The 27004-nt window shown below is 57.7% G+C and overlaps 1 protein-coding gene and 1 long non-coding RNA gene across 2 annotated transcripts in view; one reads left to right on the top strand and one right to left on the bottom strand.

Annotated features, from left to right (window-relative positions):
• Nucleotides 1-2162: 2162 nt before the first annotated feature.
• The window catches only part of SDK2 (sidekick cell adhesion molecule 2), a 254088-nt gene continuing 229246 nt past the window's right edge, over nucleotides 2163-27004 (bottom strand). The window contains exons 40-45 of the mRNA XM_036079046.2: nucleotides 24138-24263; nucleotides 20233-20397; nucleotides 18800-18940; nucleotides 18382-18520; nucleotides 15782-15908; nucleotides 2163-6241 (exon numbers count right to left, since the gene is read on the bottom strand). Coding sequence (XP_035934939.1) covers nucleotides 5888-6241; nucleotides 15782-15908; nucleotides 18382-18520; nucleotides 18800-18940; nucleotides 20233-20397; nucleotides 24138-24263 — 1052 coding nt within the window. The 3' untranslated portion in view covers nucleotides 2163-5887. The remainder of the gene's footprint in view (nucleotides 6242-15781; nucleotides 15909-18381; nucleotides 18521-18799; nucleotides 18941-20232; nucleotides 20398-24137; nucleotides 24264-27004) is intronic.
• On the top strand, nucleotides 24209-26899 carry LOC118527291 (uncharacterized). Its single transcript, XR_013445191.1, has 3 exons — nucleotides 24209-26065; nucleotides 26250-26335; nucleotides 26513-26899. It is a non-coding gene; the product is annotated as an uncharacterized LOC118527291 (long non-coding RNA).

Below are 27004 nucleotides of genomic sequence, written 5' to 3' on the forward strand. Positions count from 1 at the left end.
AGAAAACTAAGAGGCACTTAGTTTGCAAGTGACCGTTCTAGAACCAGATCCCATTCTTCTGACTCCAGTTTCTAGAATGCCTTCTGGGTTATGACCCTTCACCCCAACATCCTCAAATCAGTTGGAGTGGAGTTGCATCTAATGTGGGGGTTGGGCTCCAAATTATGTGTAACGTAAAGACTAGGTGTAGTCCAAATTACCCTTGAGAAAACCCCTTAATCACCTTGGAAATTGGTCATAAAGTTCAGGATACACTGTACTGTCATGTACATGGAAGCTCTCTCCTCTGACTTCTGCTTAGCCCACCAGCCTTATTAATTGATTCTCTATATTTTCTCTGCAACCATGAAGATGCCCATAGGCCTCTGAGTTCTGAAGGCTATTAACAGGCTGCTTTCTGTGATGCCCATGTATTTCTGCTCCTACTGAATCAAGTTGTATGTTTATAAAGATTCAATTATCACTGTTCCCAAACTTGTTTTTGCCAGTTGTACTTTTTATAGTAATTACATCATTTAATTAAATATGATGCAATGGATAAGAGGGCAAAAGAATAGTTATTTCTTTGAAAATTCCACTGACTGCTTCGATAAAAGAAAGTGGCAAAAATGAAAGAGTGTGCTGTATTAGTCGTGAACGAGCACTGTAGAAAAATTAGGGAAAGAATAATAAAATATAGGATTCTGCTTTTACATCAATCCACAGTTTCTACCAGAGATTCTCTGCAGTTGCCCATGTGTTTTGGGCACAGCAGTTTGCCCTGAGTTCCCGTCTCTCTCTCTCTTTTTTTTAATTTAATTTATTTGACAGAGAGAGAGAGAGAGAGAGAGAGCACGAGCACACAAGCAGGGGGAGCAGCAGAGGCAGAGGGAGAAGCAGGCTCCCCGCTGAGCAAGGAGCCCGATGTGGGGCTCGATCCCAGGACCCCATGATCACAACCTGAGCCGAAAGCAGATGCTTAACTGAGCCACCCAGACGCCCCATGACTTCCCGTCTCTCACGGGTCTATGAATTGTCATTGCTTCTTCAGTTTGCTTGGCTTTTCACTGGTGAAAATGGAGCGGCGACTTCCAAGCTCCCTGCATGTGGCACTGGACACTGCAACTCCTCAATCCGTAATTTCTATACATTTTTGCTTTCTTTTAAAGAAACAGACTAGAATTCACTGATGATCCATGATAGATGTGATTTATGTAAGAAAAGCAACAAAGAACTGTATCTATGGAGCCCATTCTTGGGAAAAGAAAAACGCCATGGCCCAACATGAACAGATTGGTGAATGAATTTACATGTGTGTTTTAAGAAAAAATAGCGCGCAAGGGTATATATATGTAGATTTTTAAATTCCCTGCTTTGTTTGGATTAGTTGAGCAGTCTCCGTAGGAGTGTCTGATGTACATTACACAGTCGACTTTGTAAAATAAGTCTGCTCATCGAGTGGCCTTCCATGAATATTCCCATCGTTTGTCCTTAGTTCCCTTTCTATTTGAATCTGACTGTATGTGGGAGAAATGTGGGATCGTGTAATACCAATACCACGGTACTCAGAAACTCAGCCATTCAAGTCCTCCCTCTCAACCCAGGTGGACTAACTAGGTTAATTCCACCAAGTACCACGGTGGCTCTTGAAACACCCACATCAGGGTCTGCGGTGCTGGCTTGGTAGGAATGAAGATGAACATGGGCAAGGAACTTGCCTTAAAATATCACAGAGGCAGCAAATGCCTCTGGAGCCAGACGACTTTAGTACAAACCACGGCTTTTCCAATTCTCAAGGAAGCCACTTAAATTCTCCCTGATCCGGTTTCCCTCCTGAAGGTCCTGTCAGGACTCCCCGAGTTAATCAGTGTAAAGCGGTAAGAACAGTGGCCGACGGTGAACGGCACACAAGAGTTAGCTACTGTCATCAATCAGTGCCGTTTTGCCTCTAATTTGTTGTGATCTGGGTGGCTCTTATCCTCAAAGCGTAAAATAAATACAATAGCACACTTCATCTGAAGGCACGGATGTCCACTCACCTACGAATTGAGAAGGCAAGTGAGTGGGACCCCTGTTGCTGCAAAAACACAGCCTGGCTAACAATGGATTGCTTCAGCATGATGCGAGGGTAGCAGTCCCCACTTACCTTCCGGGGAGGAGAAGAATAAATGTCGTTTCAGAACTCCAAAAAAAAAAAAAAAAAGTTTATTTATAAAATACTGACAAGTTTGACAGGCCATGGGACATCTCGTAGTATATATTTCAAATCAATTTCGTTCTTACCTTTCATTTAAAAAATAAACCCGCTAACAAGCTATATGACATATAGATATATATTTTTTTTCTTACAGATAGAGACACCTGCCACAATGAATACTCTCCCCATAATTTTTTATTATATCTTTTAAATCAAAAAATAAAGATTTGTGTTGGTTTTTGTTTTTGGAGTCTATGTGTGTAAAGAAAGGTAACACGTTTGAATGCTTTTGGTTATTGTTACGGAAACAGAGAGAAGGGGGTGGTCCCAAGAAAGGGCATGTGTGCTCCGGGTGGTGGCAGGTTTGCCACTGGGCAGGACCATGCAGAGGCACTCGGATCGGGCGACTGCTGCTAGGGTCGGGGCGGGGGGAGGTCGCCCCCGTTCCTGTCCTCCGGCCCCTCACGCCATGGGCACCATGGGAAGGTGAGGGGAGCCCCTGCCCCGAGTGGGCTCTGGGAGGCCCTGGCACCTTTAAAAGCTCTGCCCAGGGAGGTGTGGGCAGAGACAGAAGGCCTCGAGCCAGCGGTGCTCTGGGCGGGGGCAGCCAGAAGTGTCCTTGTTTCTTCTGAGTCACGGCAGTGTCAGGTGAGGGGACAAGACAGGCAGCCTGGGTTTGCAAGCTCCCCGGGGCCCTGGGAGAAAGGTGCTTCTGGAACCGGAGCCGCTTTTTGGTTCGTCTTGGCAGCCTGGGTGCGGAGCGGCTGTGCACGCTGGAGGCGTGGCCGCGAGGGGGAAGGGCGGCGCTGGGGGGCCAAGCGCAGGCTGCCGGGTGGACCCCAGGTTTCCCCGGGGCACGGTGAGGCAGAGCCAAGGACACAGAGGTGTCCTGCTGTGAACCTGCCGCAGGTGATCACGCAGACAGGGGCCCCGGCATCATCGGCCCAGGGAAGTTCCCTGTTACCCACGGGCAGTGCCCAGCACACCGTTCTCATGCGGCCGGGGGTCTGGCCGGGGTGTAGAGAGCCTCCACTGCCCCAGCAGATATGTAAACGAGGGCAGAGGTGTCCTCTAAGAACTCTAGAGCTCCACGGCGGGAGACCTGGGCTTCCCGATGCGGGTGGGGCGGCGGGGCAACATTTTGGGTGGGTGGATGTGGACTGAGGGCTTGGACGTTCACCTTGGGCCGTGCCTGCCTTCCGGCTTGCGCAGTGTCCTCGCCCCCTGAGACAACCGATCCCAGCTGCCTTCGGGGGCAGGGACCCCAGCTGCCCGGGCCTCATGGGGCACAGACAGCTTCGGCCATCAGAAGGAATCGCAAGCCTCTTTGCGAACACACACCTGGACGTGCGTGTGTGCGTGTATGTGCGTGAGCACAGGCGTGCACGGGCACCTTGCTGAGTGTGCATGGGTGTGTCAGCGTGGGCGTGAAGGAGTGCGTGGGGAGGGGAGGGTGCACATCTCAGTGCCCCAGGCGATCCATGAAAGGCAAAGGAAATGTGGCCTCGTGTGCAGTACACACATGCGCGTGCGCACACACACACACACACACACACAGGGCTTCACTCGTCCCACGTCCCCCCACCCCACACACACACCCAGTGCCCCCCCCTGCGCTGGGCTCAATTCATTCCCCAGTGCAAACTGGGAACTTCCATAAATGGCTAAACACACAGCAGATAAGGAAAAGGATGAGGTTGTTAAAAAAAGATGAGATGAAAAAGGAGGAGGAAGCGGGAGATCACACGCCAGCCGATGTATTTCCAGGGAGACATGAGCTGTGTGTACAGGGCAGAGCTCGGGCCTGTGTCCCCACAGCCCGGGCCAGTGAGCTTCCCTCCCCAGAGCCCCCTCAGCTGGTGCCGGCCTGTGGGGCTGGGTGCAGACCCTCGCTTTCCTTGGCTTGCTCCCCAAATCCCCCTCTCAGGTCTCCCCTAACCGTTCCCCTCAGCCCCGAGATGGGGCCTGTGTGTGGCACCCCCAGAGAGCCCTGTCCCACGGAGGGCCCCACGCGGAACTGAACAGGTCCCTGCAGGACCCTCTCCTCTCCCGGAGGCAGCCGTCCACCCAAACCCGCGGGGCTGGGCCTGCCGGGGGCACTTGGGGAATGCGACCCTCAATCCCTTCATCTGGGGGCTGAAGGGGAAGGTTCAGGCCCCTGCAAGTGGCCTTTTTAAAGAACATTCCTTGGAGCACATTGTGTGTAAAAGCTTTGCTTCCCGTCAGCTATTCTGGTCCTTGGTCCCATCTGACCTGCTCGTCTGCCGGCCTGGCTGCGCATCTCAGTTTGGACAGGGCCCCTCCTTGCTCCGAGCCCTGGCGCGCGAGGCTGAGCAGAGCCTGGAACACATGACTCTGGGGGGTTGGGTCTTTGACTCTTTGTAAACCGGGTGCTGGGCCGACCGGGCAAATTCTGGGAGCTCTGGTTTCTAGACCAGGGGCTTGGCCCACCCCTCTGGGCTTCTGTACCCCTGTGCTTGGCGGGGTGGGGGGGATGTGTTTTAGATGTGGATCGCTCTGGGGTGAGAGCGAGAGGGACCACACATCTGGGAGTGAGTGTCCCGTTTGGCTAGGACCCACAGGGATTTGTCTTGGAGAGGATCTCTAGACCCTTCTCCCTGCAAGTGCATGGGGGACCTGTGTGTGTGTCTCAGGAGGAAGGGATCTATCTAGGGACAGGGGTGTGTCTGCCTAGATGGCCATTCCTCACCCTGCCTAGCTCCCCAGTCCTGTGCCTGCCCAACTTCCTTGTCTAAGAAGCTTCCTTTCAGGAGGGAAGAAAGAGAGAAGTCAAGCTTCTTTCTTAACGTTCTTCATTTCCTGCCTTAGGGCCCAGTTATCCCAGTGATGCCTGGCCAGTGCCCTGTACCTCTGCCCCCCGGGTTCACCTCTCCTGGTCTGCGCTCAGGAAAGTGAATTCAAGTAAAGCCACAGCTGGGTTCAGCGTGCTGGGGTGGCCTCTCCCCGCCCCACCCCCCACCCCAGGCCCCTCTTCCTTAGATTCACCACAAAAGGAGTGTATAAGAAACAAAGAGCTAGCTAGGCAGACTCTCACCCCTTTGTTATTTTCCTTTTTCTAAATAAACCAGATGCTTGGTGGAGACGCTGAGCCAGGGAGGGGACGGCAGAGCGTGAGGAGCGGGCCGGGGGCCGGGCCGTCCATCCGTCTGTCCGAGGCCTGCCAGTGATGCATGGGGAGGGGTGGGCGGGTGCAGAGAGAGAAGGTGAGCTTTGCCGCCCCACAGGGATGCCCAGCCTTGCACACCAGCCTTGCACACCACCAGTCAGCCGTGGGCCCAGGGCCCCAGCACACACGGAAGGGGCAGCTGTCAGGACTTCCAGAAGCTTCTCGTCCCCTCAGCACGCTGCCCTACAGCTCTCCTGGCCTCAGCTTTCTCGCCGCCCCGCCACCTCTCTCAGGCCCGGTCCAGCAGCCCCGACTCTGAGCACAGTCTGCAAAGGGATCAGAGAACCCCACAATCTGGAGCCGACCAACCGTCGGCCACGCAGAGCCTCCCTCATGTCTTCCTTCTCCTCCTTCTCAACACCGGCTTTGCTGGCCCTGGAATCTCTGGAAAAATAAACTCAGGAGGTGAAAAGTTGACTTGGTTTCTTGGTGTTTTTGTTTTCTGGCAGGCAGTGCGGGGAGGGGCGGACGGGGAGTTTGGTGCCGTTTTTTTTTTTTTTTTCTTTTCTTTCCCCCTTCCGACGTCAAACAAACGAGGAAAATCCTGCTATAGGAGCCCGGGAGCCGGGGGTGAGGCTGCTGGGGGGGCGGTAGAGGGTGCTCTGCTGACTCGGGGGGTTCGGGGGGTTCTGGGGCGTTGGGGTCCGACTGGCCTTGGGCCGGAAGAGGCTGCCCTGCTGGGTGCTGTTGCTGTTGGCCACGGTGTTGGGGTCCGGCTCGCCCGAGTCGCTCTCCGTGTAGCTGTAGGCCTGCGCCCGCGAGATCCCCTTCTGCTGCCGCCGCCATGAGTTATAGTACGTGGGGTCGCTGATGTAGTGGTTGACAAAAGAGTGGGCCTTCTGGTGGGTCGGGTCGGCCTCGTACTCACTGTCGCTTCCCTGGGAGGACAGAGAATCGGGGAGTCAGGGGCCCCGAGGGGCCAGGTCAGCGTGCTCAGGGCCGGAAGGCAGCAGGTGCCCCGGTCTGAATCTCCCAAGCCCTGGACGGGGGGCCACCGCCGTCCCCTCACCGCCAAGGGGGCCCGATGCAAAGTTGGGCCCACCTCCCCTGCCTTTGGAGCGGATCGTGGGGCCGAAGGGTCTACCGTGGGGCTGGAACACGGCCTGCAGGCACCTGACGTGAATCTGAACTCGGAAGACCTGAGTTCTAATCCTTTTTTTTTTTTTTCAATTGAGAGGAAATTCATAGAACATAAAGTTAACCGTTTTAAAGTGTAAGGTTCTGTGGCTTTTAGTCCATTCACAATGTTGTGCAGCCATTGTTCTATGTGGTTCCAGAACAGTTTCATCAGCCTCTGCCCTCATTCCCCGTTCCTTCCCCGCCCCCACTCCGGGTGACCACTGACCCGCTTTCTATTTCTGGGGATCTACCTACTCCGGGCATTTCATACAGGTGGGATCTACAGTATGCGGCTCGTGGGCCTGGCTTCTTTCACTTAGCGTAATGTTTTCGAGATTGAATTCATCCTGCCTTTTCATTTGCTGTATTTCTGATGCTCTGGCAGCTGAGGCCTTGCTGACTCTGGAGAGGAAATGGGCTCCCGGGGCTGGTCGGTCCCTGCACCTAGCGATGCCTTTTCCTATCACACTGACTCACTCTCCCCTGTCCCTCGTCACCCCAGGGCCGGGTACCAGACAACCAAGGGACAGCCCCTCTACCCCAAAGCCCACTGAATTTAGTCAAACAAACCCAAGCCTGCTCCCACAATGAAGGCTCCTGCCCACATGTCCCTCCTGTTCCCTCTGATTCCTGGGGACCCTGGTGCCTCCCCAAAATGGCCCTGCATGGTGTGATATGTCCCCTCTACTTGGGAACTGTGAATAATTCGATTTTTCTAGGGCGGTCATCTCCTGATCCGTTCGTGCATGATATACTGAGTTCCGACCTTGGTCTACCTCTGACTTACGGTGTGACTGGGGACCGAGCCAGGGCCAGACCTGCAGAGGCTCCTGGCTCCGAAGAGAGATGCTGGTGCCCACCCATGTGTGATCCAGAATAAAAGCAACCCTCAGTTATAAAACGAGCATGCGAAAAATATCAACAGAAGGTCCGAATTTCGCACGATGACTGCCCTGTGGCTTTTTCTCCTAAATGCAAAACATTAAATTATTCCTAAAATTGTCACTACTTCCATGTCCCACCATTGCTTCATCTGCCTATGGGGGAATCAGCAGGAGACAAGAGTCAGGCTGGGCTGTGAAGTAAAACAGCATTCGCTCGTTGGTTCGGATCTGAATCGTGGAGCTAAAAATATCGAGCGCCCCTCCCCCACGCCCGGCTCCCAGCACTGTTTTGAGAACCAAGAAGAGGACAGATGGGAACACCCTTAGAATGCTCTGGAAGAGACATGCTCTGATTTGAGTGAACAGTACACTCTCAGGGAAATGCAGCTCCAAAGGCCTCCGTCAGGTTACCACGTCCCGGCCCGAATACACGGAGACAGTAAATGTGATCAACCTACTTCGGATAAAAACAGCAGCAAGAACACCCAGTGAGCCCAAAGCGAACGCGTGTGTGTCCTTCTTGACAGGTAGAGCAGACGGAGAGTTGCTGACCTTGCTGCAAGGCGTCTGAGCCACGGGGAGTGCAAGGTGCACCTGCCCTCCGGAGCCCGAAGTCGCGTAGGGCATCGAGGCCCTCTCGGGAAAGAGCTACAAGTACAGAACTGCGGCAATGCCAGGCTGGGGAGCAGGCACTCTGCCAGGCGGCAGGAACCTGGGGTCAACTTTCACACCTCGGGGTGGTGGCTGCTACCACTCCGCGAGTACGGAGAACCCCAGTTCTCTCTACTGTGCAGAGAGGGTGAGGGTTCGCCCCGAGACACACAGAACCGAGGGACTCGGATCTGCCGGATGTTCCAAAGCCCACACGTGCTCTGAACAACCCCCCTCCTGTCTGGAGACGGGACGAGAGCCCTTCTGCCCTCCCAACAGGGATTGCGTACTCCCTCCTGGATCTGCAAATTCCTGTTGTCTGGCCCCTCCCCTCCTCCGCCTCACCCCTCCACAGTCCTGGCCGCTCTCCTTACCACCACCCTGCACACCCTCCCAGGACCTCAGTCCTCTTGGCAGCAGAACTGGCTGCCAGAGACAATGGAAAGTCCCTCGCTCGTCCCATGACGCAGAACAGCACAATGCGAACCCCTTTCCTTGCCTACCGCCCAGCTGCCGGCCCAGGAGGGAACAAAGGGGCCGTACAGACAGGGGCTCTATATGCCAAATGTGGGGAGGGGGCTGAGGGCTGGGCACCTGAGGCCTGGGGCTTTGAGGTGGCGGCCCAGAGGCAGGAGAAGTCTGAGCAGGCTGTGGTAGATGCCATGAGACAGGGGGCCGGAGAGGGGAGGCCCTGGTCCAGGAGCAGCGAGGGTCTGTAAGTGCAGGGCGTGGGAGAGGGCCACCTCAAAGTTCTGCCTATGGGTCAGGTCTTTCCAGAAGGGCCTCCACCAACTGGCCTGAATAGCTGCTAGCATCCTTGTTAGAGGTTCTAGAACTCTGGCTAGCCCCGCAGGGGAGTCCCCATCCCTGCGGCCCCATCCCAGAGTGAATGAGTATCTAGGAGGTGACTGTGGTGTGGCCCAGTTCTGACTCTGTCCCTTGCTAGCTAGGTTAAGTTTGGACCCATCACCTGGCCTCTCCCAGCCTCAGTATCCTTGTCTGTAAAATGGGTAGATACCTGCAATTCACAGGGTGAAAAAGGCTTGGAAGCTGCCCCCCAGGAGGGATCAGAAGGAGCTGGGGTCACAGAGGGTGACTCAGTGCTCAGGCGGCCGGGAAAGGGGAAGGATGTTCAGCTTCTGCCCTCCCCTCCAAAAGTGAAGCATCACTAGAGGGGCGATGGGCCTCTCTGGCCCTCCCGGGGGCCCCGACCCCAAAGCCCATTCATGCACATCATCACGGTCTGATGGCTACCAACTGCTGAGCACCTACTGTGTGCGGGACACTGTGGGGCGGCCTTCCTGATGCGCACGGAAAAGCGGCGGAAGCAAGAGTTGTGGGGGTGGGGGGGTGGGGGGAGGAGCAGGGGCTTAGAGGTGGGCCTGCCCCACCCCCAGCTCTCCGAAGCCGGCGGGAGAGGGGGATGCTTTGCCTCAGCGACTGCTCTTCTGCTGCCACCTCCTCCAACATCTGTTTCTTTTCTGCATGGGGGTGGGGTGAGAAGGGGAGAAAGCAGGCAAGGGGGGACCCGGGGCGCCCATTCTGGCTTTCAACTCTCACGCGGGCCTCGGTAATTGAATGCAGCTTCCCAGTAACCAACCCAGCACAAAGGAGACCTTTCACGGGGCAGTCCCGCCAGGCCGCCAGGCAATCAGGGGACTGCTCCAGCTCTGGGCCTCTTAACAGCTCCTCAAAGCCACTCACTCAGCAATTACCAGGCTTGGGGAGGGGCGCGGGGAGGGGGCCAGTGGGAGGGGGGACCCCGACAAGAGCCCGCAACAAAAGAGGGGGGGCAAAGGAGAGCCTCTTGTTCTCCTGCTGCTGCTAGCATGGGGTGGGGTGGGGTGGGGATCCTGCACCAGACTCAGGAGGCGATGGGCGTGGGACCCGGGGCCCAGGCAGGGTGCCCTCATCTTGTTGAGGCTCCTGAGGTCTGGCAGGAATGTGTTGCCCCGGTTGACAGGAGGTCCCCTGTACCCGCTCCTTTGGAGGCTGGAAGCTGGAGCCCCTCCCTCACCTATGGCCCAGGGGCTCTCCGCGGGGGTCTAGGCAGAGAGGCCAGCCCTGCATCAGTCCCTCGGAAACCCTTGCCCTCGAGCCAGTGGGCCTCTCCTGGGCATTAGAGGTGGGGTGAGGATGTGCTGATTCTCCCTCCCTGGAAGCCCCCTTTACGCACAATTTTGTTAGGGATCTGGGCTTCTTGTACTAAAACAGCTAGAAATCTTCTCCCAGGAATGTCCTTTTAAAAATGTCAGCTCAGGGGCGCCTGGCTGGCTGAGTCAGTTGAGCATCTGCCTTCGGCTCAGGTCATGATCCTGGGGTCCTGGGATCGAGCCCCGTGTCAGGCTCGCGGGAAGTCTGCTTCTCTTTCTCCCTCTGCTCCCCCTTCTTGCTCTCTCTCAAATAAATCAATCAATCTTTAAAAAGTGTCAGCTCAGACACAAGGTTATCTGTGCCCCTTACAGGTGAAGTGACAGTCAACATATCCCCCACTCACCCCGCTGTCAGACATGCTTGCATTTGGGGGCCTCATGGGAGGTCACCAGGATGGGGGAGGTGTTAGGGTCAGTGAAGACCTCTCTCTCCTTCCATCTCCCTTCTGTGCCAGGCATCTGGGCAAGGCCAGGCTGTTGGAGCCGGCCGGACCCAGATTTGAATCCCCACTGCCTGCACTTCTGAGCCCTGTGATCAGGGGCACGGTGCTGGACTTCTCTCAGCCTCAGTTTCCCCCAACTGTTAACCGGGCATCCTGCAACTTGCATGATGGGATGGTTAGATTTTAAATGAGAATGTGGACAGTGCAGGGCCCAACAGGTAGCTTTGCCTCCTTCCTCCCGGACTCCCTCTGCCCTGCCTGGAGTGTGTTTCTAGTTTGGCACAAGCTCGGGCTTCCTCGGCCTGTATGGGTCAGCCTAAGGAGAAGCAGGAGACGGGCCTCAGTGAATCTCTTAGACTCATGGCCCAACTCAATGGACAAGAGGCAAACACGAATAAAAAACCAGACACTCGGAGGGGATGACAGAACCACTCAGCCAAACACAAACCTATAAACCCTTACCACTCCCTTCTATGCATGACCCAGTCCTGTTCACACTTGGAGGCCCAGCTGAAATGCCACCTCCTCCAGGCAGCCCCCCGGGACCTTCCCCCAAGATTCCTCACAGGGCTTTCTATCCATGTACCATGAGAAACAGGAAGTCTTCTGCTCCCCATTTTTCTCCTAAAGTTAGATACTGTGGTGCCATAAAATTTTAATGAGAGATGAAAACACAGGGTTATTTGAAACATGTGGTCTTCCCTAATGGGTCCTAACACACCATAATGCAACATTCATTAAGAGCCGGTCTTGCTCACTACTGGGGCTGCCATGTGTAAGCCATGCTTGGTACTGTTTAGCTGGTGCAGAAAAAATAGTTGTTGAATAAATGCACCGAGAAAGGAATGAACAGGTTCCAGGGAGGACAAAACCAGCCAGGTGCTGCCCAGGACCCGATCCGAGCATGACATACAGTAGGGGTGTAGGGGGCAAGGTGGGTGGGCCTGGCCTCGTCGTCGTCGGAGGCTCCCCGACTCCTGCAACAGAAGCCTGACTCAGGCTTCCCAGAGCGCTCTGAGGGCCAAGCGGTACCATTCTTGAACAATCCTTAGGGTCATTCCTGGCCGCCCATAAGGGCTCATAAATGTTCACCCTTATGACAGGGTGCTCAAGAAAGCCTAATTTGTCCGGTGTATTTTCTTACTTTTCCACATAGGCTTAATTTCATTACAATGAGCTTCCCAGGGCTTCCCAGGAAATCACAAAGACTGAATACTTATTCGTAGAGACGCGCCATTGGCTGGGAATTCCTTTTCCATTGAGATTTGCTTGTGCACTATGTAATTTTTCTCCCATACTTGGGCTCTTACTTTGAAAATGACCTTGGAATGCAGCCATACTTCGTTTTTAAAAGTTGCATCAAACAAGCCCTGGGCTCTTCAAACCTCAGCCTTTGTGTGTCCCCTGCCTGGAACCCCCTTCACCAGCACCCCTCTGGGGACAGCCCCCCCCCCCCCGAGTCTTCCCACAGCCCCGTTATGGCCTTGCTCACATCTTATCATGTGTGTTTGTTTATAAGCAACGTGGACTCTTGTTTATTACCATATCATAGGAAAAGAGCTGGGCAGATTTCTGCCAATTTTGGAGATCCGTTTTGGGTGGTCTGACTTGGAATAGAAACCAGGCAGCCCATGCAGAATTCGCTCTCAGAGGACCTAGGGGGAGGGGTACTTCCACAAAGTCAGGCCATCATTCTCCAGAGCCGCTGAAATGCTGGGGACCCCGCCTGCGTGGCTGCTGACCCTCAGGGATACGCCGCTGCAGACGCCATCCCGGGCGGGGGGCTTGCGGGGCATCCGCCATGAGCCCCAAACGCAGGCCGCGATGGCGGCTGCTCTCCACGCCAGAGGCTGGCATGTCGCTCTGCTGCCTCCCACGGGGGCCAGTGAGGAGTAATAGGATCTGCTTCTTTATGTCTTCAACAAGGGCATCCGAGGGAGACCAGCTGCTCTGTCTCCAAGTCTGTCCCCTCCAGCCCACCAGGAGCTCCTTGGAGGCAGGGTCATGTCTCCGTCACCGCTGTGTCCCTACAGAGTCCACGCTCAAGGAACGAGTGTTGAGTGACCCCTGAGCCGTGCACCTCTGAAGGTGCACGGCACCGGCCTCCTGGGTCCTAGACCTCCTGCAGTGGCCCCAAAGCCACCTGCCTGGCTTTCAAGAACCATTCCAAAGCGAACAGACCCAAACGATCCTGACTGCCTTGTCCCGGGGCCCCGTGACGAGCCTGGCACCGCACGGGCCCGACTCCATCCCCCGCCACGGACTCCGAGAACAGCCGCTTGGACCGGGTGCCACCGTGCTGAGCAGGGGGTGGGCTGCGAAGGACCCCTCCCCGACCCGCAGTCAGGGAGGGAGGGGCCGGGATTCAAGCCCAGCGCCGGACCCAGCCACAACTATGCGCCGCCACTTTTCAAACGAGTGTCTCCCCGCTCAGAGCCACCCTCCGACAGGGCTGGCTGATCACCTGAGTGACCCGCTGGGCAAAGCTCCTAGGGCACCCTTCTTGGGGACGACCTTAATGCCTACGGCACTTTGCTCTGAGCGTGTGTCTTCATCCTTTGAAGACGAGCTTGGGGTTTTGTTTTTTTTTGTTTTTCTTTCAAGAAAACCCACAGTCACTTGCTCTCGAGAGTGTCTCACTGGCTGGTTCTGAAGGCCTTTCCAGAAAGGTCTGCCGTGAGGGTGGCATCACAGGCTTTGGAACAGGGGAGGGCAAGGAGCTCAGCTGGGCTCTGGGTCGGAAGGGCCCGTGGGCAGGGTCTGCATGCTGCACTTCTTGGCTCTAGGGCCTGAGCCAACTCGGTAAAGCTCTTTGAGCCTCAGTCCCCCATCTGTACAAAAGAGAGGACACTAAGGGCGCTCGGAGGGTCACTGTCATTATAGAGTGGTAAGGCACGTGGGATGGTGAGTGCAGCCCCCAGGGCGTGACCATGGCCATCGGAGTTACTGTGAAGGGCCACGCCTCTCCGAAAGTGTGTGTTCTGACCTTGGTCCAAAAGGAATGGCTTGACAACCGTGAACACTTGTTTGTCTCTCCTGCTAACCTGCTTGGTCTTGACTAGCTTGACCAGCTTCTCCCATGACCGACCCTTCCGTGCTTTAACGATAGCTACAGAATGCCACACGCCACGGGCCAAGACGGACACTGGGGAGGTGACTGACCTCAGGACTGTCACAAGACAGGACTGTCTTCATGGAACTTAGCTTAAAATAAATAAACCCACCCGAGCTCCAAATCAAACCCCAAACCATCCCCAAGCCCGCAGGTGGGGCTCTAGGCCTGGGCTGGGCTCCCCCGCGCCCCCTGAAAGGGAACGTGGGAGTTCTGCTGTGACAACTGGCTTCTGGAACCAGGAGGCCTCCCCTCCCCAGGGCATGTGTTCCCCGTAGGTGCCTGGTTCCAGATTGCTATGGAAACGGCATTCAAGTGATGGGCTTGTTTTGGACAAAAGACACTAGGGGCAAAGCGGGGGATTCCAGGGACTCTGCCCGCCTTGGTGGTGACTGAAATAGGATGGTCTCAGGATGAGCATTCTTCTCTCAGTGCTTTCTCAAGGCTGGGGTCCTGGCCTGGTCTCAGGGACCAGCTCTGCGTCCTGCAGGGGTTCCTCCTGACTTATGTGGAGATGGCCACGGGCCATCTGAGGACACCCGGGCAGGATCTCCTGCACTCAGAGGGCTCCGTCCCTGGAAGGTCAGTGCCCAGCCAATGAATGTGCAGGAGTAAGGCCCTCTGTGAAGGTTGAAGGGGGCTGATCGGAGCCGCACGGGGAGTCCCTTCTGCTGGCCACTGCTTCTGCTCTCCACAGACAGCAGCGTGGCTTAAGGAGCCCCCTGTCACAGCCTCGCGAGCACAGGGAGTCCCCTTACTTTCTTTGAACTTTCCCTTGAGTTCCTCGAACCTCAATGCTCATCGCCCTCTTTGGGGAGAAAGAAAGAAAAATCATGTTTCAGTGAAGCATGGCCTTGGAAGTCCCAGTACGTATACGGCTGCGAAGAGTTAAGTACTTAAAACAGGAAGCCATAACCTGAGTCATGTGAGTTCCTGTGTTAGCCAGGCTAGGTTGGGGTCTCTGTCCCTGCCAGGGCTGTCTGAGCTGGGGTGTTGTAGCTCCAGGCCTGCAGCCGCTGCCAAGCCCATCAGTGACCCTGCAGCTGAACAAAACAGTAGTGAGCCAGAGGCCCGGGCTCCACCGGGCCCACGACCGGATCCCGGCATGCTGGCACCTCCTACCCAGCCGACAGCCTCCCTGCTGGCATCCCTTGGCTCTTGTCCTCTCCCCGCACTGGGCAGAAAGGTCTAGGGCGTGGGACGCAGTGGCCTTTCTTGGCCCCTTCCTGGGCAACCACAGGCTTGGCCAAGGCCAGGAGGGCTGGGCGGGAGGCCATGACGTTACTTCACTGGAATGCGCTCAACCCCCTCTCCCCATCGTCTGGGACAGTGTCCCCGTGTGGGCCACCTAATGGCAGCCTCTCTAAAGCTCTGTGTCTCCCAGAGGCACCATCTCCTTCTTCACATAAAGGCTGACATTTATCGGAGAGTTGCTGTGTGTGCTTGCTAAGCTTCTCTATGCCTCATCTCAGCAATCCCACTGCCCCACGACAGAGCCTCTTACAGTCCCTGCCTCTTCCACAGATGGACCAACAGGCTCAAAGAGGTTGCCTACCCCACCCAGGATGCCCTGGCCTACAGGCAGCAGAGCTGGGATTCAAACTCAGGCCGGAGCCTCCAGAGCTTAAGGCCTCGCTCGTCTGTCCTGCTCCCCCCATCCTTGAGGCTCCAGGACTCACAGCTCCCAGTTTCTGGAGCTCACTCTGACCCGAACTAGCTAAGCTCAGCCGTGGCAATGCAGGCCTCCTTCTCCTCGCCTTCACGAGCTCCTCTGCAGGCCAGGGCATGTGGGGAGACTCCAGACACTCTAGAGGACTGAACTGTTGGGGGCTCTTCTCTGGTTAAGGTTACAGGGCCCCCATGAGCCCTGAAGCAAACTCTGAGCAGAGCTTAGGAGGGCACGGCGGGTCCACATATGACTCCCGGCTAGTTTCCTGGGCCTGATAAAGGCCAGGAGGCAAGGAAGCCCAGGTGATGGGCCACCATGCAGGCCTGCACTCTGGGAAGGGGCTGCTCCGGTCCCCAGTCCAGGACGCCTGGCCCTCCCGCCCCTCACCTGAGAGTCGGAGATTTCTGAGGGCTTCTCGGTCAGGCTGCCGCTCTCTGCCGGGATGAGGTCGTTATACTTGGTGACGTCCTCGTCGGAGTAGTGGAGGCTGCCTGGGCTGGGCCGGGGAGGCGACCTAGAGGGAGTGGGGGTGAGGCTGAGAGGCGGCCTCCCCCACAGCGGCCGGCCTGGCTGGGGAGGCCGCAGCGGGGCCTGGAAGGGCACCGACCCTCGCTGCCTCCGTTCTACAGCCCTCCTCTCTGTCTGGTCCCCACAGGCCTGGGCCTTGAGCAGCGGAGCCTTGGGCTGGGGGTCCCTCAGGGGTGGGAGAGGCTCAGCTGGACCAACCTCCTGAATCAGCTTCAGGGAAATGGGGGGCAGCACTCCACTTCCCACTGGATTCTCCACTCGTGGTTTCAAGGCCTCAGGCACCGGGATCACTTGGCAGGGAATGTTACAAAGCCTCTTTGAGCCCCCCTGAGACCTCCTGAGTCAGAATCACAGGGGACGCCTGCATACCTGCACTGTCATTCTTGACAAAACCCCCATGTCATTCTTGAACTCACCAAGGGAGCTTTAGAGGGTTAACGCAAAGGGTTAAGTGAAAAAGGCAAACCACTGCCTCCCCCCTCCAGATCTGCTCAGAGACCAGAAATGAATCCGGGCGCGGAGTCCTGCCCTACCTTTGAGAATTAGCCTTGGAGAAAGCACATTTCCCACTGAGTTAGAGACCCGCTCCGTGTCACCTGCACAAATACGCAGGACAGGGCACCTCAGCACTCCACCTGCCAGGGGTGCCCGCAGGCTGGAGGAAGGGCTGTGCATTCTGGAACCACCTGAGCTGAGGGTGAGGAGAGCGGCTGGGCAGGCTCCTGGGGGCACCGAGCAGGTGGCTGGGGTCTTTCATGACCCTGCCTGGTTCCTGCTTCCTCGGGACCGGGCTCAAGGGGGGCACTGCCGAGGACCTGGCGCCCTGAGGTCTGCCCAGCCTGCTCTAGGAAGAGGCTCTGGGACCGCGGCTCTGAACGCCAGCTGGCCCCACTCGGGGCCGGCAGTGCTTTGCTACAGAAATGCTGTTCTGGGAACAATCCCACGGCCTGGGAGTATGTCACCAGCAACCTCCCCGCCACCTCCAACCTCTTGGACTATATTCTGCACTGATTTGATTCCAAATAACAAAGCTGCATCCTCAACTACTTAAAAATAAAACCGTAACAATAGCGGCAGTAGCCTCGTGTAGACAAGATGGACAAAAACGTGACGCCGGGAGCAGGGAGGAAACGGGGTGTCAGGCTCAGGCCGTCTTGGCCATAAGCAGGGTGAGTGGGGGGCTGAGGGTGTCACCAGGGCTGGGTCAGACTCCCGGAGCCTGGGGCTGGTTTGTCGCAAACAGGATTTCTGTGTGTACACAGCAGGGTGGGGGACACGTGGGGGGCCGCCGTGTGTGTACTCTGGGGGCGTGAGAGGCAGGCGAGGCCGGGCCATCCGTGAAACGCCCCCTTGTTCCATGTGGCAGGGCCCCGGAGCCAGCCCGGCGGGGCTGCGGTGGACCTGCTGGGCCCACCACCTCGGCCTCAAATGGCTCTTTCTTTGGAAAGCTAGCTTTGGCGGGGGATGAGAGGGGGGCCTGCCGGCCTGCGTGCCCCTCCCTCTGTCCTCCTGATGAACACACACATCGCCTCTTCCCTCCAGGACGAGACAGAGAGAAGCTTTGTGAGCTGTGCCTGGCCACCGTGCCCCTCCGATGAACCGGGAATGTTAATAGGGCTGAGGCCAAACAGACAGGCGCTCCCGGGCTGCAAGCCCTCCCGAGCTCTCCTGAGCTCCCCAGAGCATAAAACTGCCAGGTCACATCAGGGGAGGGTCAGGTGGGCCCCAGCAGCTGCCCTTGCCCTTGGAAATGGGCAGCCCAGCCCGCCCCAGGGAGCGGGGCGGGGTGTGTGTGTGTGTGGGGGGAACCCAGGGTTGGAGAGAAGTCAGGAAGAAATAGGAGTCGCGGGCACCACCAGCCAGGACCTTTCCTGGTTGGCTGTTCTCAGATGTTGCCCTTTGAGGACAACGCTGGAAGCACAGACTTGTGGGGTGAGTAGGAGAAAACTGCTCTCTAAGAGGTGTGCCTAAGGACCCAGGGGAGAGGGTGTCCACACTCTGAGTGCCCTTTCTTTCCAGAATGGGGAGGAGACAGGTTAAGGCATAATCCATGATGGAAGGGGGCTCCTGGCACCTGTCACTCAAGTGTGTCGGCCTCGCCTACCTTGGCCGGCCCCCCCACTGTTGGGGCGGGCGGCGCTCCATGCTTCAGGCCTGCCCCTCCAAGCGGCTAGCTCCCAACAATAGTAGGCTGGGTCGCAAAATTGTACAAGGTCTTTGCATTTGGCTGCCATTGACAGAAGCCCTGTGTCCTCACCTCCTTGTGACTTTCCAGCCTGGTTGTGCTGCTTGGGCCCTGCTGATGTCCCCAGCCCCTGAGCCCGAATGCCATCGCTGGGACACTGAGACCAAGTGGGCACTGGTTCTGTGGCCTCTGCCAGGAGTCCTCCACACCCCGGGCACTGCTGGCCCCCAAGCCTCCATCCTCTGCCCCCCCGCCCGTGCAGAGAGCTCTCTACCTGGTATATAGGCCGTTCTTCCGGCAGAAGGAATTCTTGACAGAGAGCCTCCGGTTGTTGAGTTCCAGAGCAGGGAAACTGCTTTCATCCAAGCTCATCATCTCCCCGTGGCCAAGGGCACCAGACTTGGCACTGTTCCCTGGGTTGGGGCAGGGGGTGGGGGACGCGGAGACAGGATCCAGTCACTCACGCCATCCCTTTAGACCTCTGGCCTCCCCTCCCCCCCTGGCCGGGCTGCTCTCTCTTTCTCCTCTTACAGGTTGAGACCAAACAGGAGATGGAGATTGTATGCCGGGACCCCGGGCTGCCCCGCCTAGCAGAGCAGGTGCCTTCCTAGGAGAGAGAGGGAACCCCCGACCCCCACCTTGCCGAAAGGGAGGCAGACCCGTCTAGCTGGTTGGGCTTGGGGCCAGCTCACCAGAGTCTATCTTCTTGGCATACTTCTTGCTCTGGCCTCGGATGATGAGCACAAAGACCAGAAGGAGGATGAAGATGAGGCCGACGAGGGCAATGACCACCAAGAACCACCACTCCTCGTAGAAAGGGTTGGCTTTTTGGGCTGGAACAGGAGTGGGGGTGTCAGGTCCAGGCTGCTCAGCAGCCTCCTGCCTCCACACCTCCCACTCTAGCTGGGACCCTACCACAGACCCCAGGCAAGGTCTGGGCCATCTCAACGAGGTAGAGCCTAAGACAAGGTTGGCAGGGACAGTTTACTCTCAAGCGCCGGCTCTCATCCTTCAGTAAAGGGATGCCTGGAGGGCTGCTTGGAGTTCTGAGGTTGCTTCTGGACTCACCAGGAAAGAGTGCAGGGATTGATTAGTGACGTCTGCCAAAGACACAGGACGGAGAAGCCGCAGTGTGCGTGCTATTTTTCCTCCCCCCCACCCCTTCTTGCCACCCATGGCCGAGGGGCTACCTTGACAGGGAAGCCCCAGATTTGTATTGGAAAAGTACCCGTCGGGCCCATGGTAGGTCTGGGAGAGTTTCTCCCCAGGGATAGGATTCAATCTTTCTCCGGTAGCTGAGAGCGAGGGGAGCCAGGAGGGTGGACGTGAGTGGTTCTTTAGAATGCTTCCTCCAGCCAGGCCTCTCCTTCCTTCAAAGCCCTCAGTACCATGCTTTTTGCACGTAACCACTACTAATCCAGGGGACTACCTGACGAGGGGCTGGCTCTTCTCTCTCTCATGATCTGGTTCTATCAACTGGGACAAGGGAGAGTGTGTGTAGGAGGAGGGAGGCAGCCAGGTTTCCAAGGCTCACCCAGTGGGTTACAATTCTGAGCTGTGTTTCTGTCTTGAGGGGAGGGGCATTGGTATTAAAAGTTGGTTAGTGATTGGATTTGGGGTCATGGGTTTTGGCATTAGAGTCCTCTGTGAGTCCTCCAAGACATGCTAGATGGGAAGGACGAGAGGAAAAAGGGGAGGGATGGCAGTCCTATCCCCTCCAGCCCCGGACACTGCTTCATAGGCTGCTGACTCTGTTTTTTGGGGCGGTTTCCATAGAAACATGTAGTTTATGGCCTGGGTGAATCTCTTGGGTGATGAGCTCACAGAAGTGCTCACCTTGGGCCCACTGATTTGTCCACAAGCAAGCCCCACTGAGCCCCCCGTCCAGGGCTTCTGAAATCCTTGCAAAGGAACCCCAAAGATGGACCACCCCCAGCTTCTTCTGGAGCTCAAAGCTGACCCAGGCCCTGGCCCAGAGTTCACTGCCTGGAGAACTGAGAGGACAACACATTTTGGTCCCCACCCCAATGCATCTGCTGCTCTGCTGTCTGCCTCGGTCTTCCTTGCCCGCCACCAGCCTCTGCCACAGGGTCTTCCATGGGGTGCCCCCCCCCACTGGCGGTACCTGGCACAGACTGGGAGGGGCTGCTCGGGGTACCGAAGCCATAGTCATTGACGGCGATGACCCGGAAGTCATAGCTCACGCCTGGCTTCAGGATGTCCATGCTGAACGTGTAGGACGTCACCTCCTTGGGGATGTCTTTGATGAGGATGTCCCATAGCCCCTCGTCTGCAAGAGTGTCGAGAGGGAGACGCCCCATGAGGGGGAGCCCCCTCCCATCCCGCCCGATGCCCCCTGAGAGCAGAGCCTGTCTGGTCTGCCCTGTCAACATTGAATCTCAGCAGACAGTTTTCGAAAGATCCCTTTTGGAGTCTCCGACCCTTTGTTCCCTTTATTAAAATGCCTGTAAAATATTAAAAAACCCTGTAGTTTGCAGAAAGTACAGTACCAACCAACCCCATGCCACCACCCGCAGAAAGAGACTCAGCATTTTGGCAGCCGTGTAGAAGTAGGCAAGTCACCTGTTTTCGTATCCTTAAAAAGTGCTGGTCAACGTGACTTCCCCAGGCTGCCTATGATTGTGGCACACGGGTATACCCTCCTTTCCTTAGCTGGGCCCCTCTTTTTCTCATCCCCCTTCCTGTTCAAAATATACACGGTAGCAGCATCAGCTAAAAAGAAGATCCTTTTTTTAAATAGCTGGAGGAGGGGCTGGGCTCGCCTGTGAGTGCGTGGACCTACGGGGCCCATCCTCAGTGGTCTCCTTGCTGAGCAGCAGAGATCTGAGGAGAAAGAGCTCAGACAAGCCTAGAGGGGTCCCCCATCTGTTCTCCACCCACGTTGTCCCCAACCACCCCCACCCTTTGAGCTCCTGACTTTCCTTTCAGGCCTGCCCCTTTGTCCGCGGCTCTCTGGCTCTCTGGGTCTTGCCTCCTTGGGACCTAATTCATTTCCACCTCATTCAGAAGGAGCGGCGAGCATGCTGCCCCACACAAGAGAAGTGCAAGGACCTGCAGGGCCCTGTGATGGGGAGGCTGGGCGGGGGCCCCGGCCAGAGGCTCCATGCGGGGCCAGCAGGGCTGGCATGGCCCTTGGAAAGACAGTGAGTCCCCCTGCCTGTGCTGGGGAAGGGCTGATTTGGCAACTAAAGCGTCAGGCCACCCTTTTCACATGGCCCAGGTGACCAGAGATCTTAGAAGGACCTCGGTGGGCTGGGCTCCTAGGTCCTCCATCCTGTGGATCTAGGAAGGTCACCTTGGGGCCCCAGACGAGCTCCTGCCTCAGCCTCAGCAAGGCACTATTCCTCCTCATCCGTTCCTGAGCTCCTTCTGGGAAGAGCCGCCTGCGGGTCCACGGGCTACCCCCTAACTCCAGCTTGGCCCTTCCAGCCTCTTCCAGGGGCTGATGGATTCAGTTTCCTTCACCACGCTTGTTACCGGCCCACTCATGTCAGGAACTCTAGCGGAGGCACCATCACCCGCCTCGTCACCCCTGAACTGTGGACCAAGAGTGTGCTGGCACCTTCCGAACGTTGTCCTACCCGTCCAGATCCCTCCAACTGGAAGGCAGCGTGGGGCCCCGTCTATGTCCTGCTGTCCTCACAAAGGCTTGGGGTCCTGAGCTTGGCCTCAGCTTCCATCTCACGTCTTTGTTTTGGGCGTCTGCCTCATGCACCCTGTGACTCTCCCCTGCTAGGCTGTGCCGTCTCTCCAGGGCGAGGACTGTGCCCGATTCACCTCTGCAGCCCAGCACCCAGCGCCCAGCACCCAGCACAGGCATCCTCTAAGTGCTGGTGGGATGGCCGAACGAAAACCTTCTTCCCCGACCTTCTCCGAACATCATGTGCTCCGATTTCAGCACTGCATGCCCCGAGATCCAAGTTTTGGGGTGCAAATCCATTCTCCTCCCATGCCCCTGCAAGCTCTCATTCCCTTTCAATGACAGTCACAGTGACGACAACAATCATGGTGACGACACTCGCTCGTTAAGCACTGTGGTTCTAAGGGCTTTACTTTCCACACCCATGGCAGTGCCGGGGAGAAGGAAGAACCATTGTGCCCATGTTACAGATCAGAGAGAGAGAGAGAACCTGTCCTCCCAGGCTCTGGCAGCCCTAAGTGGCAGAGGTGGTGCTTCAGCCTAGAGCTGTCGGGCTCCCCCCAGCACCGAACGCCAGCTGGGTGTCCAGGATGGTGCCCTTCGAGATCCGCAGCGGATTCAGTGTTGGCTGGGCGGGCTCGTCCAGGACCCTGCTGCCTGGCAGAAGATGGGGCCTCCGGCCTGCTGTGTGACCCACCTTGCTCTGCCCTGTGCAGAAACAAAGGGTGGGGCCCCGGCAACGGGGCCAGGCCCGAAGCTGCTGGAATGTCATGCTGGGCCTCTGGCCTCCAGCCCCAGGAGTGGGCTGATGCGCACGGCGGGTCCCACGGGCCGGAAACCTAGAGTGAGCCCCTCTCCCTCCTTGCTCTGCGGGCCGGCAGTTCCCGGTGTGTAGAAGGTGGGCAGGTTTGGCGATGCTATCCGGCAATGCGGGAGGGGGGCGCGGGGGCACGGGACAAGAGCAGTTTCATTTTGGAGATGAGGAGGATGTACAGCCCGGGGGCACGGAGGAGGGGAGATGTCTCCAGCAGCCCCAGGGAGAGGCCCGGCTTTCCCCTTGCCCTCCGCTCACTCCATCCTCACAGCCTTCGATCTCTGTCACAGCTCTCAGGCACTGCTCCCCATCCCGACCCTTTAGGGGGTCCTGCCTTGAATCCATCTGTGCGCACCAAGGCACAACCCCAGGTCCCATGCTGGGCCTCCCAGGGAACGCTGGAAAATCAGCAGGCCCGGAGTCTGGAGCCAACATTCCACAGCCGGGCATCCCGGCCTGCCGACGTGGATGGAGAGCAGAGTCACGGGCCCTGGTGGGAAGAAGCACGGGGCGCTCTCCTGGCCAACTCAGCAGCCTGCACCGGAGGGCCGGGGAGGGAACATCTGGGGTGGGGGGGAGCCAACCCCGCACACACCTTCCAGCTACACACTGGATGGGAGCTGCTAGATGAAATAGCTGTTCAATGCTGCAATTATTAGCATAAGATGAGCGCAATGGGGGGGCGGTGGTGGCTGCTTCCTGGAACGGCCGGCATTAATTCTTGGCTATTGAGATATTAGCACTCATACCTGAGGTATTAAGCTTGCCTTCGGGATCCTTCGATGCTCTCATTAGAAGTATTAGCTACTGATAAGCCTGACTACCTCCCATTCTGATTATTACTTGCTATTCGTGCTGTTTGCCTTTCTCCACTTCAGCCGGCTAATCACAGGACCGTGGGGTACCAAGAACAAGCCTCCAGCTCTCCATGGGCTCTGGCGCCTCTGATGAACTGGGAAACCTAGCTGGCCGGGAGAAGCGGGCGTCACGGCGACCGACGAGGATGAAGCCGGGAGCGCGGGGAGCAGCCCCCTGGAGCGACTCATCAGTCGCTGGTCTCCTGATGGCTCTGGAAGCTCTTGTGATTCGATTTCAGGCTTGACCACCCCCTGGTACCGTTACCGGAACTGCTGAGATCATCAGGATGGCAGAGGCGGACCTCAAGGAGGCGGCCAGCATCCCCGGGGGACAGCCGGCCTCCCGACGGGACACTGGTCAGGGGGGTTTCAGGAAAGACTTGGCGTTTAATTGGGGGGGGGAGCGGGGGCAAACTCCGTGCTCCTCTGGTTTCTGGAATGATCTTCCATCTGAGTTGGTCCTCACCTGGTGCTAAGTGCCATTCTCCAAGGGACCCCGGGGTGTCCCCCACCTGAGGGTGCGACTCTCCATTTCCCACTCGCCCCAGGGCCCCCTCTAGCTTCACCTGGAGTGAAGCTTCACCTGGAGGTGCCTTCTCAGGAGGACACAAGGCTGCCAGGTGGAGGGACTCCAGCAGGAGAACACGAGACCTGGAACCCGCTCCAGAGGGAGACGCTCAGCCCGGGGCAGCGCGTACCTGATGGCCTGGCCTCTATTACGTAGCGGGTGATGGGCCCTTTGCCAGGGTCTCCGCTGGACCAGTGGATGGCGATAGCAGAGCTGTACCGCACGATGATGGGCACTCCAGGCGGCCCGGGGGCACCTGCAAAGCACATGGTGGGCAAGAGGAGGTATGGACCCCAGCCCAGCTCCCTGTGCTCTAGCAGGGGGGCTGGGCAGCCAAACAACACCCCCCCCCCCCCACAAGCCCGGCCAGAGTCTCCAGAAACCCCGCAAGCGCCAAGGCCCGAGGAGGGGGTTTTAGGCCGGGCCTGCTAATGCAACTGTGTTCTCTGGGTCACCTACACCCCCTTGTTCCAAATTCAAGGCCAGGAGAAGTATATAGGGTAATGCCAGGAAGATCCCTGGAGCAAAGTCAGGAGACCTGAACTCACTAGACGGGTGAATTTAATCAAGTCACATAGCCGCCAGTGCCTCAGTTTCCCCATCTGTGAGACCCTTTTGGAATGTAAGGCTTGAAGGGATGTGTCCTGGGGGGATGGTAGAGGTGGGTGTGATGATGGTGGAGTGGGCCTAGGATAAGTGGGGGGTTGGTTTTTGGGGGGCTGCAGGGCTCTCTGACATCTTGTCTCCTGGCCTAGGATGGCAATGTCCTCCCTACTTGCTGCCTGAAATACGCCCACCCTCACTGGGCCAAGGAGGAGGCTGGGAGCCTGGGAGGAGGGCGGAGTGGGGTCTGCCACTGGCTGTCCTGGCGGGTCCGTCAGAGTGGCCGCCTGTCACGTCAGCCACCTGGACACCAGCCCCAGGAGCCAAAGCAGGGGAGAGCTCACTTGCGTAGCCCGAGGAGTGAGCCAGTTCTAGCTCTGGAGGGTCCCGAGCCCCTCCTCTCTGGGGGTGCCCATCCCCTGGGCTCTGGCCATCCCCAGAGCCCTGACCCTGCAGTCTGTCTCCTACATGCCTGTTCATCACTGGACCTGAAGCCTTGCACCTGCAGAGCTGGGCACTTGTGGGACGAGGGGAACAAGTTGGTGAGTAGGTGGGGGGGGTGACCGCTGGGCCAAGTGAGCGCCGAGTGTCGGCTACGGACGCCTACGGCAAAGAGCCTGGAATCTAGCTCCGGACTGAAGATCCTCCCGGCCCAGGGCAGTTGGCAGGCTGGACAGCAGGCCGGGGACTCACGACCAGAGCTTGGCTGCCCACCGCCCGGCCCATGTCCAGTCCCGACCCGTGACCTCAGAGAGCCTCATCTTCCTTCCTTCCTTCCCCAGTGTACATCCTGCCTACAGCTCAGGGCAAAGGCGGCTGAGGGGTCAGGGGGTGTGGGACAGAGCCCAAGCGGGGTGTGAAGGGTTGGGGGTGCTCTCAGGACCCCGAGTTCTCATTCTGCACAGGACAGAACTCAAGGCTGAGAGCTGTCATCAACTCCTGGACTAGAAGCTTCTAGCACTTCTAGCGACTGCCTGGTCTGGATGGAAAAGGATGCGTGATGGCACGTCCTTTCCTCGCCCACACTCACTAGGCACAGCTCAACTCTGTTTCAGAGGGACCCCACCGCCTCCTCCGAACTTCCTGCCTGCCCCCTTCCCACGCCCCGCCTGGGACACTTGAAGCCTCAGGTTAGAACAACCAGTCCTCCAGCCTTCTCCTGTCCCCACTGCTCTGCCTCCCTTTGTCCCTGCCAGCTCGCTTCCTGCTTTTGTTTCCCAGGGAAGTTGGCTCAGGTGAAGAAGCGGCACAGGAGGGCTGGGGGCAGGTGCAGGGCAGAGGGGGCGGCTCCTTCCGGCCAGCTTCCTCTGGCGGCCCTGCAGGCTTCGTTCCACAGGAACCTAGAAACCAGCCGGCTTCTCTGCAGAACCCGGGGCGGAGAACAGAAAGTGCCCACAAAGAGAAAGTGTAGGGTGGCCAGCCCAGCCCAGCAGGGGAAAACACACCTGCCCACAGGTGAGAGGCAAGGACAGGCCCCCGCTCACCTCCCACAGGCCTAGCTAAGCTGCACTTCAGCCCATGGCGGGGGGGGGGGGGAGAGGAGGAGGAGGAGGAGGAGGAGGAGGAGGAGGAGGAGGAGGAGGAGGGAGAGGAGGAGGGATTTCAGGGAAAGTCTGAGATGGGCTGTGTCCTTTCTCAGGGAAGGAGGGAGCAGAGGTTGGTTGTGTTCAGGAGAGGACATCCTGCCTGGGTGACAAGGACTTTGGAGAACAAACCTCAACCACAGTAGGCGGCTGAACAAGTCCCCCAGCTCAAGGCTGACCTCAAGAAGTGTCACATGCTCAGACAGAACCCTCTGCGGTCCTGGTCCCCAGCGTCCCCCTCCCCATCCCCCTCGGGCCCAGTGCGCTGCCTGATCTCTAACTGCCCTGCTCCTTTCTTCCCTCTGTCACCTCTGTCTAGGGAGGACGCAGCCTGGCAGGTCCCCCTGCCTGTGGCCTGGATGCCCGCCCCCACCCCCGGGAGCAGGGGTACTCAGAGCACTGGGCAAAGAGCCACCCCCAGCTCTGGTTCAAATGCACGTTCCCAGGGTGAATGGTCGGAGATTCCGATTTCCTGAGGCTCAGAGCCCAGAACCCTGGGGGGCTCTGACTTATGTGGCACCTCAAGAAACCCTCTGATGACAGGTGATCCTCCAGGGCCCAGGCCCGCCTTCCCTCGCACCTGGCCACCCAGCCCTCCCCCTTCTCCTCTGCCAGAGCTGCCTTAGGATACTCCCAACACTGGCTTGTGTTTTGGTGTGTCTGTCTGAACGCCACCCCCCGATGAAGTCCTCCTTAATCACCTCCTTTAAATGCCTCCCTCGTCCCCCTTCCTCCCCCCCAGGCCCCACCCCTGTACTCTCTCGGGCTGTGGCTCTGTCCCCTCTAGACCCCGTCTCCCTCATCTCTGCAC

Source organism: Halichoerus grypus, chromosome 2 (assembly GCF_964656455.1).
Source record: "Halichoerus grypus chromosome 2, mHalGry1.hap1.1, whole genome shotgun sequence".
NCBI lineage: Eukaryota > Metazoa > Chordata > Mammalia > Carnivora > Phocidae > Halichoerus > Halichoerus grypus.